General features: G+C 29.5%; 1 protein-coding gene across 7 annotated transcripts in view; it reads right to left on the bottom strand.

Annotated features, from left to right (window-relative positions):
- LOC129981847 (organic cation transporter protein-like) overlaps positions 1-17,364 on the bottom strand; it is a 58,828-nt gene that overhangs the window by 23,911 nt on the left and 17,553 nt on the right. For 4 of the 7 annotated variants that reach the window (XM_056092883.1, XM_056092879.1, XM_056092881.1 and 1 more), the window contains one exon: positions 331-613. In XM_056092883.1, the coding sequence (XP_055948858.1) occupies positions 331-603 (273 nt within the window). In that variant the 5' untranslated portion in view covers positions 604-613. Of the gene's footprint in view, positions 1-330; positions 614-1,115; positions 1,145-2,922; positions 3,055-8,217; positions 8,559-17,364 lie in introns of those variants that run through there. The other 3 variants (XM_056092877.1, XM_056092882.1, XM_056092878.1) reach the window with 3 other exon arrangements.

The following is a 17,364-nucleotide window of genomic DNA, read 5'->3' as shown; positions in this document are numbered from 1 at the left end:
AATTTTTATATGAAAATTGTTTTGTAAATGTGAGTATCAATTTCAGTAGGGAAGTCATAATGATTACGGCAAGACTTAAAATTAATATAAAGTCGCCAAAATTAAAAACATTTGGAGAGATTTTTGCCAAATATAGTTGTGACTCTTTTTAATTTAAAAGTCATTTGTGAGTATTTCTGGAATACACCAGGATACTTCAACTATGAATGGCTGCAGGCATTTTTCAATATACTTTGTTTCTTAATTTTTCATTCTTTTTTTACACTAATAATAATTTTTCTTACACTAATATATGTTCTAAATTTAATGAATTCTGATATTGACTCTTACCTCACTGACGATCGTCTGAGAAAAGTAGGAAGTATCGTACTCCCATTTGGTGCAGGGTACAGAAGTATTGTCTACAAATACTTCACATTGATTATCGAAAATTGTCTCGTTGGCGATTTCTTGCGCAGGTTCAACACATCGGAAATCCATGTTGGGAGCGAAGAAAGTGATCGCCAAATTCTGCCAAATACCAACGGTATTAACGTAAACAAAAATGAGAAGCACATTCCGCTGCCAAGGGCCGAAGCTGCCAATCACATCAAACATATCCATGTTGCGATTCCTAGAAAAAAATTGTTATGATGTGTTAATTGCAGTATTACTTTAACAATTTATAATTCAATGTTGTTCCTAAAAAAATCAAGAAGCACAATTATTTTATTTGCACACCAAGAATGGCAATTATGAATTGATTATTTTTTTTAACTAAATAGATTGCGAAAAATCACTCGAAATTATAGGAATCAAGGCTTCAAGAAGACCTTATTTTACTTGCATCCGCATATTAGGATTGTCACCTACAGACTGAAAAAATAGGGAACGATGCTCAGAGATATATTATTCAATAAGCGCAATTGTTTTATTAGTAAATAAAAAACAATTTTGGACCAATACTCTTGTAGAAAGAATGAAATGCAGAAAGAAGCTTAGAGATATAATAATCAATAAACATAATAATGTAATCTCACATAAGAAATGGTAATTATAATTGATACTTCTGTAAACCGTATAAAATGCGAAAAGATACTAAGAATTACGAAAATCAAGAAGAACGATTATTTTACCTGTATCTGTACATCAGGAATGGTAATTACAGACTGATAATCCTACAGATCACAGAAAATGTGAAAAGACTCAATTACTCCGATTCTTTGGGAACTCTGGATATCTAAAATACCAGTCTTGGATAAGAAAAGTTCGCAGAATTTCGTTAAAGGTCAGAAAAATATTTTGATAAAAATATTTGATGTTTAGACGATTACTATGATAAAAATGTTTCTCTTTTCTAAATATTTAATCCAAAATTCAGCATCGTCTTTGATAAGCATGATTCATAATATTGACAAGCCGCCTTTGCGATCAGTTAGTATAACGATATAATTAATAGATCTGTCACTGCACAATTATCCATTATAAAAATGTAAAAGTGGTCAAAAATTCAAAATTAATATAAATTATGACAAACTGACTTCATTATCTCAAAATTTTATAATATGTATATTAATCGAAATGTAAATAAACATGTAAAAAATGAAATGATATAATATATTTATCGCATAGAAGTGTAATTATAAAACGCTTTTAATTAACTTAATTTGTTTAATGTTTGTAAACGGGAGATTTTTGAAGTGGATTTTTCATTCACTTTCTGATGTACAAAAATTTTGAAATTTGGTAAAACAACGTGTTCCTGATGATAATACAACCAACTTACTAACTACCTTCTAACATAACACTAACACAAAATTTGAAGTAATGGAAAATTTAAGACGTCAAAATGAAAAGAAGATACCGTTTTCATTAATTTTGTTTCATTTAAATTATATGAATAAAAAACAGAACGAAAAAAAAAAAAAAAACTGCTGAAACTTATATATTTTTCTTTTTTAAAAAACTTGACAATAGAACAAATGTGTAACCTAATGTTCAAATGATGAATTTCCCTTCAACCCCGAATGACGTCAGTTTTTTCGAATACGTTAAATTTCCCTAATTACCACCGCATTTCTCTTTTGTCACATTCACTGGCATAAATCCGATCTTTTATTATATTTAGCTTCAATGTATAATGTATTTCAAAAGTTGAGTATACATTCTGATCTAATTCCCTTTGTTGATTAAGTCCAAATTTTGAAGTACAAATATACTATTGTGTAAAAACTATATGCCAAATTTAATTTATCTAGCTTATTCCATTTTTTAGTTATCTCATTTGCATGCATACACACGGAAGCACGACAGTCTAATTGAGGACAGATGTAGTTCAAATTTAAACACAAGCCAACCAGATCAGTATTCAAATCACATACCGAATTGCATTTATGTAACTTGATCCCCTTTTGAAGTTGTGGCACAGAAATACTGGATGGTCAAAGCGTAGCATATTTTGGTTTCAAATTTAACACAGATGTGTAAAGCCAAGTGAGGGAAAAAAAACAATCAAATGCCGAATTAGAATGACTTAACTCGTTACATTTTTGAATAATTGTACGTGTGAACAAATTTTCTACAGAAACTTTTTATTCAAAACTTGTTAGAAATCTACAATTCAGTTGCATAAATCTACTGCCGAATTTTATAATTCTGGCTTGTAATGTGTTATCGTCTTCATGGTATAACAAACATAATTCTAAAAATGATTTTTTTGTTGCTGATTTTGTACCTTATATAGCGGGGGGGGGTAATCGTCTAATTTTAATTAATAAGTCTAATATTTTAACCATTATAACATTTTTTCTATATGCTTTGCGTATAAGAAATTAAAAAAAAACATTGTATAAGCAAGTTAAAATATCGTTTCAAATTTTATACAATTGATATTTGTGAGAAAATTTAACACTAATTTTATACAGAAAAAAAATAAGTACTCACGTTTAAATATTCGGACTCAATAATTTTTAATAATCAGAAAAAGCATTTTTCTTTGATGAAAAAAACAATGGAACTTGAACGTTACATCATGGAAACTGAGAAGATTAATCACTTGTTATGAATCCATTCGCGAGGCAAGCTACTACATTTTTATTATTGTTTTCGCAGGTGGTTTTTAGAATCTCAAAAACAATAAAAAGAAAAAGAAATAATCGTCAGTTTAAACATATTGCAAAAAAAAAAAAAAAATTTATAAACTTTATTTTTTGTCTTAAAAATATTAAAAATAAAAGATTGAAACACAAAAACATTTTATTTTGAAATTTTTTCGATCTCTTTCCTTTATTACAATGTTCATTTTAAATACATTATATTCATATTTTAATAATTCATGCTCAGGTGAAAGATTCGTTAAAAGTGTAGCTGTTATATTGCTCCTTTTCTTTCCCCATAATATCTATGTTTTTTCCAAGTACGCATCATTTTGCTCTATTTCTTTATAATCTCTTATACTGTATAAGTAGACAGATTTTATATTTTAAATTATTCCATACATTCATATTTATTAATTTTTTATATAAACATTGTTAATTTTGTTTGAGAATATAGCTGAGAGCAGTGAATAATAATCAGGCTTCTCTTTCCTCAAGGAGAAGAATTATTGAAACATTGAATTGAGTCTATTCTCTTGGATATAAAATTCTGAACTCCTGTGTTAAATAAAAAGAAATATTAAATTGCTGTATAATGAAATTAATCAAAATTAAATAAATTCAATGGGAATTTAGAATAATAAAAATTCAGCCATTTAAGTACATTTAAAAGGTAAAAAATATGAATCTTGACACTGTTCACAGATTTCAAATTTCTTTTACATCAGAAGTCGAATGCTATGCCCATTTCCATATAGTATGTTACTTTTGAATGGCATAACAGTGACATGAATGAAAGGAATTAAAAATTAACGAAAATGGCTGATGCAAAAGGATGAATTTGCAAATGTTATTTTAATGTCTTTTGAAATATGCAAAAAATTAATTTTTCCGAGTATGTGAATATTACAATTACACATGGTATAGTTAATTAATCATTGTAATCCAAATTTTACTTGTTTTCGTCTCAAATACTTATGCGCACTAAGAACAACGCTGTCTGTTACGGCAAGGCAAGAACAGTAGAAATATATAATCAGAGCCATGACACAGAGAAATGAACATATATCCACATCTCAACAATAAGAAAACGACACTCTTTCTTAATAGTCTGTAATTAACATAAATGAATATATAATATGAATATAATAAATGTGTTTTTAAAAATGCTTGTCTGGTCTTATGCTTCTGAAATACATTTATGTTAATCTTAGAATAAATTTATTTCAAAATCGGATCTGTTTGGAGATTTAATATTTTATAAATTTATCAAATGCTGCCACTTTATTAAATTTTTTCAAATAGACTCTTGGCTACGGAATATCTATTAGTAATAATGTTTTATTAAAAAAATATTTATTATAAGATTTTTGTTGATGACAAAATTGTTTCGGTAGTAATAAAATTTAAGAAATGGAAGTTAATTGAATGCTTAAATTTTTGCTAGTTAACTCAGTTTCCTTTCTCAAATGAACCTTAAAGGGATAAAATGCATTCATTGAATTAAAATGCATTTCTAATTGATGTAATTCATTTTAACCATCCAAATTTGTAATCAAAAGTGAATTCTAAAATAGTACATGAATTTAAATATGTCTAATATCTAAATGGTGTCGATTCATGCTGCATCGCAGTGGTATAAAACGAATTAATTGCGCATTTCATTTAAATACATATGTATAATATAGGGTGTTCATTAATTATTGTCGGGGTTTCCGTACCTCATAACTTTCGAATAAAAAATATTACGCAAAAACCAATTACGTATTCGTAAATTACAACTCAAAGAATTTTATTAATGATATTAAAGTGTAAAGCTTGCTCAATTTGCAGTTTGTAGGCATTCAACGGAAGGTGATTATGTATTCGTAAATTCGCTGAACAGATTTTGACTTTTGATAATCGTGCGGGTTCTCCGAGCCCCATATTCTACAGTTATGTTTATTCACTTTTTCTGACACATGAAAAGTGGATTCGTCACTGAAGAACCATTTCCGAAGGTAATTTTCATCATCCTCAATTCGAGTCAAAATTTGTTCAGCAAATTTACGAATACATAATCGCCTTCCGCTGAATGCCTACAAAGTGCAAATCGTGCAATCTTTACACTTTAATATCATTAATAAAATTCTTTGAGTTGTAATTTACGAATACATAATCGGTTTTTGCGTAATATTTTTTATTCGAAAGTTATGAGGTACGGAAACCCCGACAATAATTAATGAACACCCTATATATTATGAACCTAAATACGTCAGCAAAATGACATCTTATGCTTTGTTTATATTTTGTGCAAACTTTTTAATAGAAAAAAAAACATAACTATTTGTTTTTCTTTATCATAATGCATCAAGAAACTCGACTATCTTAAGAAAAAAATTTTATGTTTTCATTTAGCACTTAAAAAAAAACACAAGAACTGAGAAAATACGCTGATATGGTTTTATCCAAGCATCTTTGTACAGTGTTTTTAGCCATTATAGTTAAATGTGAACTATAATGTAACAAATTATTCGCGACTTCAAAATTCTTTACCATGTCACATTATATTTAATTAAGTACTTCTACTCTCAGTTAAAAAAAAAAAAAAACCCTCCTCATTTTAGCGCATGCTTCAATGAGCCATGTTTTTTTTTCTTTCAGTAAAATAGTAAAATGAAAAATAGTGAAGAAAATATTTACTTTTTTAAGAAGCCATATAAGGAATTATTACGCAAATTCCAAATTAAAACACAGTACGATTAAAAAAGAAACTGAAAATCCACATTGAAAAGGAATAGTCAAAAGTAAAATGAGACTGACAAAGAATTCCAAGAAAAAATCTTATTTTTAAAAGTTTTAGCCTTTCTTTACTGAATAAATTTGCCCAAAAGATTTATGTGTGGATTTTTGAAACGGAAAGTATTTTAATTCACAGATAGAAGTACTTCTACTTAAAGAGTCGCACGTGTCTTCACTTTCCCGGAAACCCAATAAATTGTTGAATTAGTGAAAATGGATCAATTCCTTTCTTCGAATTTATTGAAGCTGTTCCAACTTCTTCTTTCTCTCCTAGACTCTTCAACCGTGATAGAAAGGTTTCAACGAATTCTTTCAAGTTTATATTTATTCGTAAAAGTGTATATTTATTACAAACAACGCATCTATCACAAATATATATATAAAAAATAAAACGTTATCTAATGTATAATTTTATTTGAATTAAGTAAATAAAAAATTCAAATATGTTATAACTATTTCGATTAATTTTAAATAATGGCAACGCTTTTTGTTAAAAGAAAACGATATTCAAAGCTTTTATGTAAAGAGAAAACGATATTCAATGAGTTGGACAGATTTCAAGATTTTATTGGAAATTAATTCCAGCTCTGGTATAAAATACAGCTTTTTCAAAAAAATTATTAAAAAAGTAATTTCCAATAGAATAAGAATTGTTCTAAAAGTTACAGATAGCAATTGCTCGATGAACAGCACATTCCATGCACTTGAATCAGTTCTCGGTACTTAACATTATCTTTGAAGTATGCATTTATTGATTCCATCTAAAGTTTTGCAAATCTCGCTATGATAGAAGATATTTTTTTTTAAATTTTGTACTACAAAAATAAGAATAAAAAACATAGGTTGCATCTTAAAAGCATTTTCAGACGAAGCATTTATGCATTCTCAATAGAGTATTATTGATCGTCAGAATAATAATAATAAAAAAAGAATTAGATTTAAGATTAGATTATTCTAAAATTATTCAATATCTACAAATTAAACTTTACTCCATAATAATATTATCATAGTAATATACTATATATTTTAATAAATAATTGGTATATATGCATAATAATTTGTGTCGGGATTTATTATAAATCAGAATAAATGTGGTGAATAATCCTATTTCATTGTAATAAGTTTCGATTTGTAAGGTTTTATGTTCATTAATATGAAGTGTAAATCAGGTTCATAACCGTGATTCATTTAAAACTTCAATTTCAATTTTAAAAACATATTCTATGTTAAAAAAAAATATAAAAAAGTATAAATCTTCAACGGAAATACATATATTTGCATCCATATTTACATTTTTTTGATAATGAAGATATGAATATATAATTATGGAATAAATTGTCCTTTTTTAAATTCATTCAATTCAATTTAGGGGGGGGGAGAGGATAGTAGAAAATTCACTACTTACATGAATGATGAAAATTAAAACAAATTATTAATGGCGTTAATTTACATTCATTTACATTTTCCATATGCACAAATCATGCCACCAAAAATAATATAATGTACGATTGGTGATACATGTACTATAAGTTGAGAACATTATGATACATTATCATAATTAATCATTAAATAATTCATTTAAAATATTTTATTCGATCTTCTGATATGTTAGCAAAGAATTATAAATTTTTCAATTTATTTCAGGAACAGAAAATCGTAAAGTAGCTATTATCTTTTTATTCGTTGAAATTATGAATATCTCGCCCGAATGATATAAACTTTTTTAACGCTTTACTATTCTTTATCCCTATTTAGTAAGATTCTAAATTAGCTAAATGAATCTTTTTAAAATCATCTCCTCAATGAGTTGTTAATTTAATCATTTATATTTGGTAATTATGCCGTGAAATAGTTAAACCCAAGTTAAGATAAAAATTTAAAAATATCACTTACAGATGTTGATAGAACTCAATCGCTTAACTTTATGAATTTATCTGGGTTTACAAAGCCAGTATCTGTCATATAGTAAGCGTATCGAGTTTTAAAAAAATCTATTAAATACCTGCTTGATCATTCTTTATTCATGACACTGAAATGTATTAAAATACTTCAGACGCATAACTTTGAATGAATTGGTGAGAAATTGCATATTGCAATATACAATTGTTTCAGCATTTGCAATACAGAAAACACGATCATAGAAAAACCTTACATTTATCTGATCGCTTTAACAATTTTATTTAAACCATCAAGTCACGATTATTTTCTAAACTCTTTCATAACATAGACGAATGCGTTTAGGAAAATAATTTTGTGGTGTTTTTCAGACGTACTTCAACCTCTACGCAAATATTAACTTTAATCAAACAATCATAAATTAAAAAATATAAAAAAGTATAGATAAGTAAACGTAAAACATCACCTTGGAAGGAATGGCTTCAATTCCAATTCAATATTCGTCATCTTTATTGTTGTATCAGTTTCACGTTTCGTAAAATCAAACAAATGTTTATTTTAACCAGATCGTTATGAAGTGGAAATATTAATTTTCTTTTTCTTATGGGCAGCATGAAATGTTTTACTACAGCTTCGTTTACTTTGCAGTGCTTGTCAGTCTATTTTTTAACATATAAACATCTGGCTAGAATAAAAGCAAGTATTGCTCTGCTTATTTTGTAAAATTTATAGCACAGTGGAAGTTATATAAATATTGTTAGAAGTGATATCTTCTGATTCGAAATCAGAAGCCTGATTCCATTGTAGACCGTTTATATTATGCCCTAATTCTCCGGCAGTGATTTGTTCTTCTGTAGCTATGTTTTAATTTTCTGAATGTAAACACTTCTGAAAGTCTAGCGACATTGTTTTGGACCATGGCATGCCATCTTTGACCCTTTCTGCGCATGCGTTCGTAGTGACTGGCGTGAAAACTGAAATTACTTTGGAGTACCAATAATGAATCCTAGCATCTAATTAAAATTGCATTTCTCTGTCCTATCGATTTATACTTGTTTGCTTATGTGATTTTAAAGTAAAATAAGTAAAATTTCAAAGAAAAAATTTGTATTTCTATTCTTTATTCTCTAAATTTAAGTAAGATATGATAGTAAAAAATGATGCCAAAATGACGATTCATAAACAAATTGCTTTGCTGAAGTTATGACATAAATGAAAGAGCTATTCAGAGGCTGGACACGTGATTGCGATGATGTAGCCTCGTTGAGTATTTTCGTACAATGATTGTTCTTGCAGAATTGCTATTTTAAGCCACTCCAACTGCGGAAGGTAATATAAAATCAACACAAAAAAGAAAATCCAATAAATAAACATTGTCTATTCTTCTTTATTTCACCTTCTTTAAATTATAATGGATGGGTAATAGGTAATTTTATTTTTATTCATTGAAATGGTAATCTTTTAAAATAAGTAAACAAAATAAACCAAATTAAAATTCATAAGTACACCGAACTGTAAATAATTGGTTCTAAAAGTTAATCTGTCTAACAATATCTCACAAAATTTAAGGCTTCAGGATGCTGAACTGATTTAGCTTAAATTTTATTGCTCGTTAAAGAGTCATGCGAACTAATATTTATTTGCTCATTAGTAAAAAACTATCTTTAAGTTAATTTTAATAAAAAGAGAAAATATTAATTGTGAATTAAACAAATGCTTTTTTACTATTGAATTCTGTGAAGTACTGAATCGCCCGACTAGGTATTTTTAATGTATATAAATTATCACCGCTATTGATATTTGAAATAAATAATGTATGAAAGAGTTAAAAATAATTTTATAGAAATAAAACGAATTTTATCTTTTTCTAAAATATAACTACATCATAGTCCAAAATTCCATGTTCTACGAACCCAACCCTTGAAAAAAACTGCAGGTTAGAACACCATTCAACCTGAGTTTTCACTATGTTGCATGCTAAATCCGGAAAAGAATGTTAAAATCAACTGAGATCAGTTGAAACTTTTAAGATGTGGTTGTGCTGGCGTCCTGGCATAGGAGTAGCGCGCCTTCCCCGTGATCTGGGCGTCCTGGGTTCGAGTCCCGGTTTGGGCATGGTTGTTGTTCTATCTGTGAGATGTGTGAAAGTCGTACTCTTGGTCCTAATTGGCGCTACTAAAAAAAAAAAAAAAAAAAACAAGAGATGCTCCCTTACTGGCTTAAAATCGCTGTATTCGTAACAGTGGGCTTGTCCATGGCCAGTGCTATAAGAAACAACAACAAGATGAGATGCAATTTCTTCTAATTTTGATTCCTCCCCTCATCGTTGTGTCTTTCCACTTTTTATTAATTCTTGTGGTATTCATTGTTGAAGCTTTTGGACTCCGGGGCATACAAACATTAACTGGAATGGAAAGGAGGTTTTCTTGCCAAAATCATCACGGAGTTGAATGAATTGCAGTAGAAGATATCTTTCATGCTATAATAATAATTCTATCCAAAAACTGGTTGAAAATGTTCGGAACAGCAAATACCAAGAAATCCTGGAAAATCTATCCTCCATCTTAACCCTTGCATCATTATTTAAAAAAACAGACATGAAATTATCATTTTTAATCGCATTTTAACCCGAATGATCATTATTCTAACCTTCTTGTACAGAATCGGACTTCACAATAATTCCTTACGGATTATTTGTAATCAAGAAAATACAATCGAGCATGTTCGTCGAAACTGTAAGAAGTATTTATCTCATAGTGGAAACCTGCTTAAACTCCATTTGAATGCTCACATTTTTTTTATCGCTATCAGTTTTTTTTCATATGGTTTGCTTTCTTGACTACCATATATAGGCTTTTCATCAAGCTTTGAAATTATTCAATATCTTTTAACTGTGACCTTCGGGTATTAGGGGATGAGTCTTTTTCGCTATATATTCATAAAAAGATGCATCTTTCAACTTTAACTTAAATTGTTGGAGCAAACGTAATGATATTAAACAAGTACTTATTGCAAAAGTTAAAATTTTATGTAATAAGTAGATAATTAAAACCACTTAGTTGCCCTCAAGTTCCAAATTTCACCATGAAGCATAATTGTTTAACCTATATATTTTAAATGTGTAATTATATATTATGCTTTATTATAATATTCCTTTTTCAATGCAGGCAAGAATAGATAATATTTGCACAGTAACCAGTAATTTAACTTGATTGTTTAGAACAATTAAATTATAATTATCAAACATAGTTCATTCCATAATTGAAAGCATTGTTCAAACACCTCATTGTTTGTAAAAGAGTTCTTGTATATACGTATTTGAATTATATCTTTCTTTTTAAAATTGAATGCATATTGCTGTTAATATGCTGTGCATTTCATATAAATATATATTCAAAATAATATTCAAAGAATATATTTGAAAAATTCTTTGTGAATTTAAATGATGATTGAATGATATATGATTTGTTGGTACAAATATATAAAAATTTAAAGGCCTGAAACATCCCTTCAATGAAACAGTGGAGGATGCTTCAGGAATTGGAAACAAATTTAATCCCTCCCTTCCGTTAAGTCTGATTTAATGCATACCCGAGGCGTGTGCTTTGTTCGTTAAAGACTCCCACTAAAATGGATTTAGCTGACAAAGAGGTCTTATGAGGACACTCAAAGGATCTCAGAATATGTTGTTGTTGCCTATCCGCAAGATCAGTAGGGCTAGATCAGGCCCATGATATTGTGCCCCTTAAGAAAGTCCAAAAGCATCAGTGGACTGTTTGTCATATCCCGTCTGGTAAGCCCCAGGCAGGCAAGGATGTGTTCAGGTGAAGCCTGCACCTTAGTGCAAATGGTGCAAACATCAAAGCACTTGGAGCCACCAGAATATTTTAATGATATAAGATGACCACTGAGGAAGCGAGTGAGGGTGGTTTGATGTTGTCGGCTGCAAACAGGAGCCAAACAGCCACCCGAATGATCACTTAGATACCAGTGGTGCACTGATGGAACACACCAAGAAATTGTATTCATGTTTTTAGCGATGGAAAAAAAGCTCCATAAAGGTGAGAGGTGCAAAAGATATCATAGCCTCTTCAGCACCGGACTTGTGTCATAGCATATATATTTTATTAATAACCATCAGTTTCGTGGGTTCCTTTGTTATAAACCAATTCCTTAAGAACACAGCTGTCATTGCAATTTTTGAGAAGGAAAGGCGATTTTTTTTTCTTTCAAGGAGAAATTCGACCGTTCCACTATGCTGAGGTACCTGAACTCGAATGATTTTAGGAATGAAAGGGTAAACATCATTATATGAAAGCTACAGTTAAAAAAAATACTTTGTTATACTAAAAATGAACAAGCAAAGTGTATTTAACGTAAATAAGATAAACCTGAATATAAACTATACGCTGTCATATGAGCTAAAATATAAATTTGAAAATTTGTGCATTAATTAGAGGCGTAGCGATTGGGGGATAAGGAGAAATAGACGCCTTAAGAGCCTGTCTTAAAGCGCGTCGTGGAGATGAAACTTAGTATATATGCCATTTTTTAAAGAAATATATGATGAAAAGACGAAAAAATATTACCAAGCCCGAATACAATTTACATTTGCAAAGCCACCGATAGCGATTTGACAAAAATTACATATTACGTCCAGAGTGCTCTTACCTCCCTATTTCCTCTTACCTCTTCCACTAATATTAATGAAGTAAATGAAGACGATGAACTAGAGTATCTCTACTAATTATAAAGTGAACATGTTGTGTGTGAAAGATAACTCTCTCCAGCCAAACCGTTTAAAGCTAGATTTATCAAATTTAATAAAAAATGTAATTTAAAGGGTGAAAAGGTCTCTCTGGGAAGGATTTTTCTTTAAATTTTAATTAGAAATATGATTAATTAAAAATTAAAAGCAATTTTAATTCATTAGTGACATTAAAAGCAGCAACTTTTTTCTTTGATAACTATCGAAAATATTATACCAGAAATACGATTTTTGTCCTATTTAAAAATTTTATTTTTATGATGTTGATTTAATTATCTAATAATTTTTCTCCTTAGTGTTCATAATTTTCAATAATGTTTTTCATTGTTGTGTTGAAATTCAGGCCCATCTACATTTCTTCGTCACATATTTAATAGCGTGCCTTTTTTAAAATGTTGAAAACTTAGAAAGAAATATTTTGTTTATTATCTACTCAATTTAATGAGGAATAAGAAAGTGAAGTTACAACACCGCGAAATACAACATGCAATTAGAAGATAAATCAACGGGACATTTAATTTTTAATGGCACTATGGTGATCGGAATCCGTTAGTGATGTTCATGTACATAATTAAGATAATAATTATAATACTATTAAAATATTGTGGCTTTAATGTTTGTCCCTAATGCTTACTACTAACCAAACAACCGATGCTTAAAAATATTTGTTGAGAAAATCATGAACATCAAATAGTGTACAAGAGATTCAATTGAAATTAAACACAACTGGACCAGTTGTCCGCCTTAAACGATTAGTTATTAATTATATCGACCAGTAATGTTTTCTTCTCAGCATGCCACACGTACAGAGAGAAAATCAAATAATGATTTTTTTTTAATAACAAAAAAATCACCATAAAGACTGTTTTTAAAGCGCTGAAAAGCACCTGAAACATTTATCAGTAACATAAAAATTATCCTAAGTACCAACTCCAACACACTGAAAAGGAAAACGACAGAAGTATAAGCTTCTTTGAAGAATACTCATTACCTTTTAGAAGCCATAAAATGCCCAAGCAACAGAGTAGCGGTGTGAAGACTAGTGTTAGTTGCATTGTATGTTTTAAAGCAGTCGAATAAGATAAGCCTGAACTTTTACCCATACAAGATCCCTTTTGGTTGAGAGAAATGTTAGGGTGCGTATTCTATTTGAATTTTTTCCCCTCAAATATACTTTTATAAAGGAAAACCATAAATGAAACATACATGAAAAAAATCCATTTATTGTATTGTAATGATTATTTTATAAATCGTTTCTTATATATAGTAAAGAGGAAGTATAGTAAGCGTCAAAAAATTCGAACTCGAAATATTGACGAATCTTCACGTTTTCAGAACTTCCTGAGTTCGAAAAATACATTTCTGAAAAATGTCTGTTTGTCTGTGACAAATATGACTCAAAACCTCTTTGCTCTAGACGGATGAAATTTGGCATAAAACCAAATTTGTAGAATTCTATCAAATTCCGCCTCAGAGGAAGTCTGTCTGTTCGGTTGTTCGACTACAATTTAACACTATAACTACAAAACGAAGAGAGCTAGATAGATAAGATTTGGTGCACAGATTTAACATCTATAATGTAGACATCTGTCAAATTTTGAGCGTTGAAGATAAGTGGTTGACTGTCGGTCGGTCTGTACTTTTCGAAACATGTAAACGCGATAACTTAAAAATATAATGACTTAAATATATCAAATTTGGTATGTCATTTTGTGACTACAAGTGTAGTTTTGTGACAAATTTTGTTCCAATCCATACGGAAAATAGCATCTACAACGCAAATTCGATTCTTGTATATTATTAACTGCATGCCATGGATTAATCGCCAAATAACTCGCCTAGGATTACAGGATAGATTCAGTAAAAATGATAAATTCCCGCCAAAGGTTAATATTTCGTAACTATTGTACGCCAATGACAAAAAGTTTTGGGATTAATCACCAAATAACTCGCCTAGGATGACACGATAAATTCAGTAAAAATGATAAAATTCAGGCCAAAGGTTAATATTTCGTAACTATTGTGCGCCAATGACAGAAAGTTTTGGGAAGACCACTCCCGCTGATTGCAATTATTTTTTGATAGACGATTCGTATTAAAGAAGAGCCAAATTTTTGATAATTCTAACACTACTCAAACTGTTTACACTTGCCATATTTTAGTATTCAAAATCTTAATATATATAAATTACGTGTCACGTTGTTTGTCCGCGATGGATTCCTAAACTACTTAACCGATTTTAATCAAATTTGCACACCGTGTGCAGTTTGATCTAACTTAAAAGATAGGATACCCCTTTTTTGAATTTTTAATTATAATTTTAATTATTAATTAAAAACTAACTTTCCCGCCAAAAATTCTTTTCATTTTCAGTTTTTTTTCCCAACAGTCATGAGGCTAGGCTTAAGATTTTTCGGCTGATTATTTGAAACGATTTATTTATTTTCTTAACGTTTGATGCATTTAAAATGAAAAATTGTTAATGAATCGATCTTTCAGATTCATTCTTATGTACTTTTGAATTAAAATAACACAGAATAAAGGAAATTAAAAATTTCTAATCTGATATAGCGTTACCCCAACTGGCGTAGAAAAACTTACGCATTTGCGTTACGTTTCGAATCCGAATGTTCGAATTATTTATGATCCTATCCGAAAACGTTTCTCAGGAATAAGATATCATTTTCCATAATTATTTTTTAATCATACAATAAATTTGATACGTTGCAACGGATAAAGTATCACGATCTTATGTTTGAATTTTGTATTACTGTGCAAGGTGGCAATTCTCAGAAATAAGATATTTTATTTGAAAATGATTAATTACAAACGTTTTAACGGATCACTGATTAATATAATATACTAAAATTCTGCTTTTTTTAATTATAAAAAAGTTTGGAAAAATACTTGGAGTTGCACACGGATAATTATTACTTTTCGTTTTGAATGAATTCCGATTCTTTATCTGACTGTTTACTAAGAAAAATGTTGTGTGGCGATAACATTTGTTACCTTCATTGAATTTTCAATTAAATGATTTTATTTCTTTTGTTAAGGATATCGTAAAAAAGGTAAGTGAACGAGCCAATAATAAGTTCCTCTAATCGGATAATAAAAAAATATTAACTCATTTGTATGCTAAATGAAATTTAATCTTTTTTTATATAAATTATTGAAGATATGATAATAAAAAATGGTTGAAATAATCGTTTCAGTTTTTCATTTCTTTACTAATAAACTGCATGTACGTATCAAGTTATGTCAGCTATCATCAACTCAGCTATCATTCACTTCAGCTACAATGCTTATCATTATTTAATAAATGTTTCTGAAACTGATTTCAGTTTGTAAATGAATTTTGAATTATTGCAACAGACAAATGTATAAATGACGGAATAAATCTCATGGCAACTTCATGTGTGGAATATAGAACTATTTTTTTAAATCTTTCCTTTAAGATGAGGAAGTCAGAATCTGTATCACTGAAGTTAGAGGATTTATTATACATCATAAAGGATTTATACTAAGAAGGAAGGTATTAAGAAGAAACAAATTATTTGTTCATTATTTGACAGTCACAATTATCTGTTAGGTCCAAGCGATTTTAACAGATGGCGTTGTGTTAAAAGTACCAACGTTTCACATAAGCTACAATTTAATGGCATAACCACCACGTGTTGCTGAGGCTAAAGTATAAGTTAAATTTATTTCGTAGTAAACGCAATACAATGAAATTCAATTGTTCTTAGTTTTTCAATTTTTGGTATTAGCATAGCAGACCACGTGTTATTTAGACTGAAGTATAAATTGAATTCATATTATAGTAAAAGTAATACAGTGGAATTCTTCCTGCTTTTTAATTATTAGTGCTTCATTGTTCAACAATCTTTAATTAAAATATATACATGTAAGTATTATCACATAGTTATATTATTATATATTTGCTATACATCAAATCACACTGTATGATATATGTATTTTGATGGTTATGAAGTACTTAAAGCTTCAGGATCAAAAATTAATTAATATATATATATATGAAACAGTGGTACATAGCTTCTCACACTTTTTCAATAATTGTTTAAACGGCAATGGTAAACTTTTCAGTGGTGCTATCTTACTTTTGTCTGGTGATTTTCGTCAAACCTTACCGGTTATACCTCTCTCTACTTTCGCGGATGAGGTTAATGCATGTTTAAAACAATCATTCTTATGGCGAAGTGTTGAAACACTTCGATTGGCCATAAACATGCACGTACAATTGTAAAATGATCCATCAGCACAAATATTTTCTGAACAATTACTAGACATTGGGAACGGTAAAATAGAACTGCAACCAAATACGCAATGCATTAAACTGCCAGACAATTTCTGCACTGTTCTTCAGGGAAAAAATGAATTGATTCAGAGTATTTTTCCGGATATACAGAGTAATTACTTGAACCATAACTGGCTCAGTGATCGGGCTATTTTGGCAGCCAAAAATGTTGACGTTGACGAAATTAACTTCCAAATACAACAGTTGTTACCAGGCGATCTGATGCCTTTTAAATCAATCGATACTGTTGTTGATGAAAATGATAGTGTAAATTTTCCAATTGAATTTTTAAATTCACTAGATATACCTGGAATGCCACCACATAACCTTCGATTAAAGATTGGTTCACCTATTATTCTCCTGCGTAATTTGAATCCACCTCGATTATGCCACGGTACGCGTTTGGTCATCAAAAGGATCACCGGAAATATACTTGAAGCTACCATTTTAACTGGAAAGTTTAAAGGAGAAGTGGTCCTGTTGCCACGTGTTCCGCTGATACCATCAGAATCTACGATACCCTTCAA

The sequence above is a fragment of the Argiope bruennichi genome, chromosome 8 (genome assembly GCF_947563725.1).
Source record: "Argiope bruennichi chromosome 8, qqArgBrue1.1, whole genome shotgun sequence".
Classification (NCBI taxonomy): domain Eukaryota; kingdom Metazoa; phylum Arthropoda; class Arachnida; order Araneae; family Araneidae; genus Argiope; species Argiope bruennichi.
Note: the sequence above shows the minus strand (reverse complement) of the source record. Positions and strands in the feature narration are given on the sequence as shown.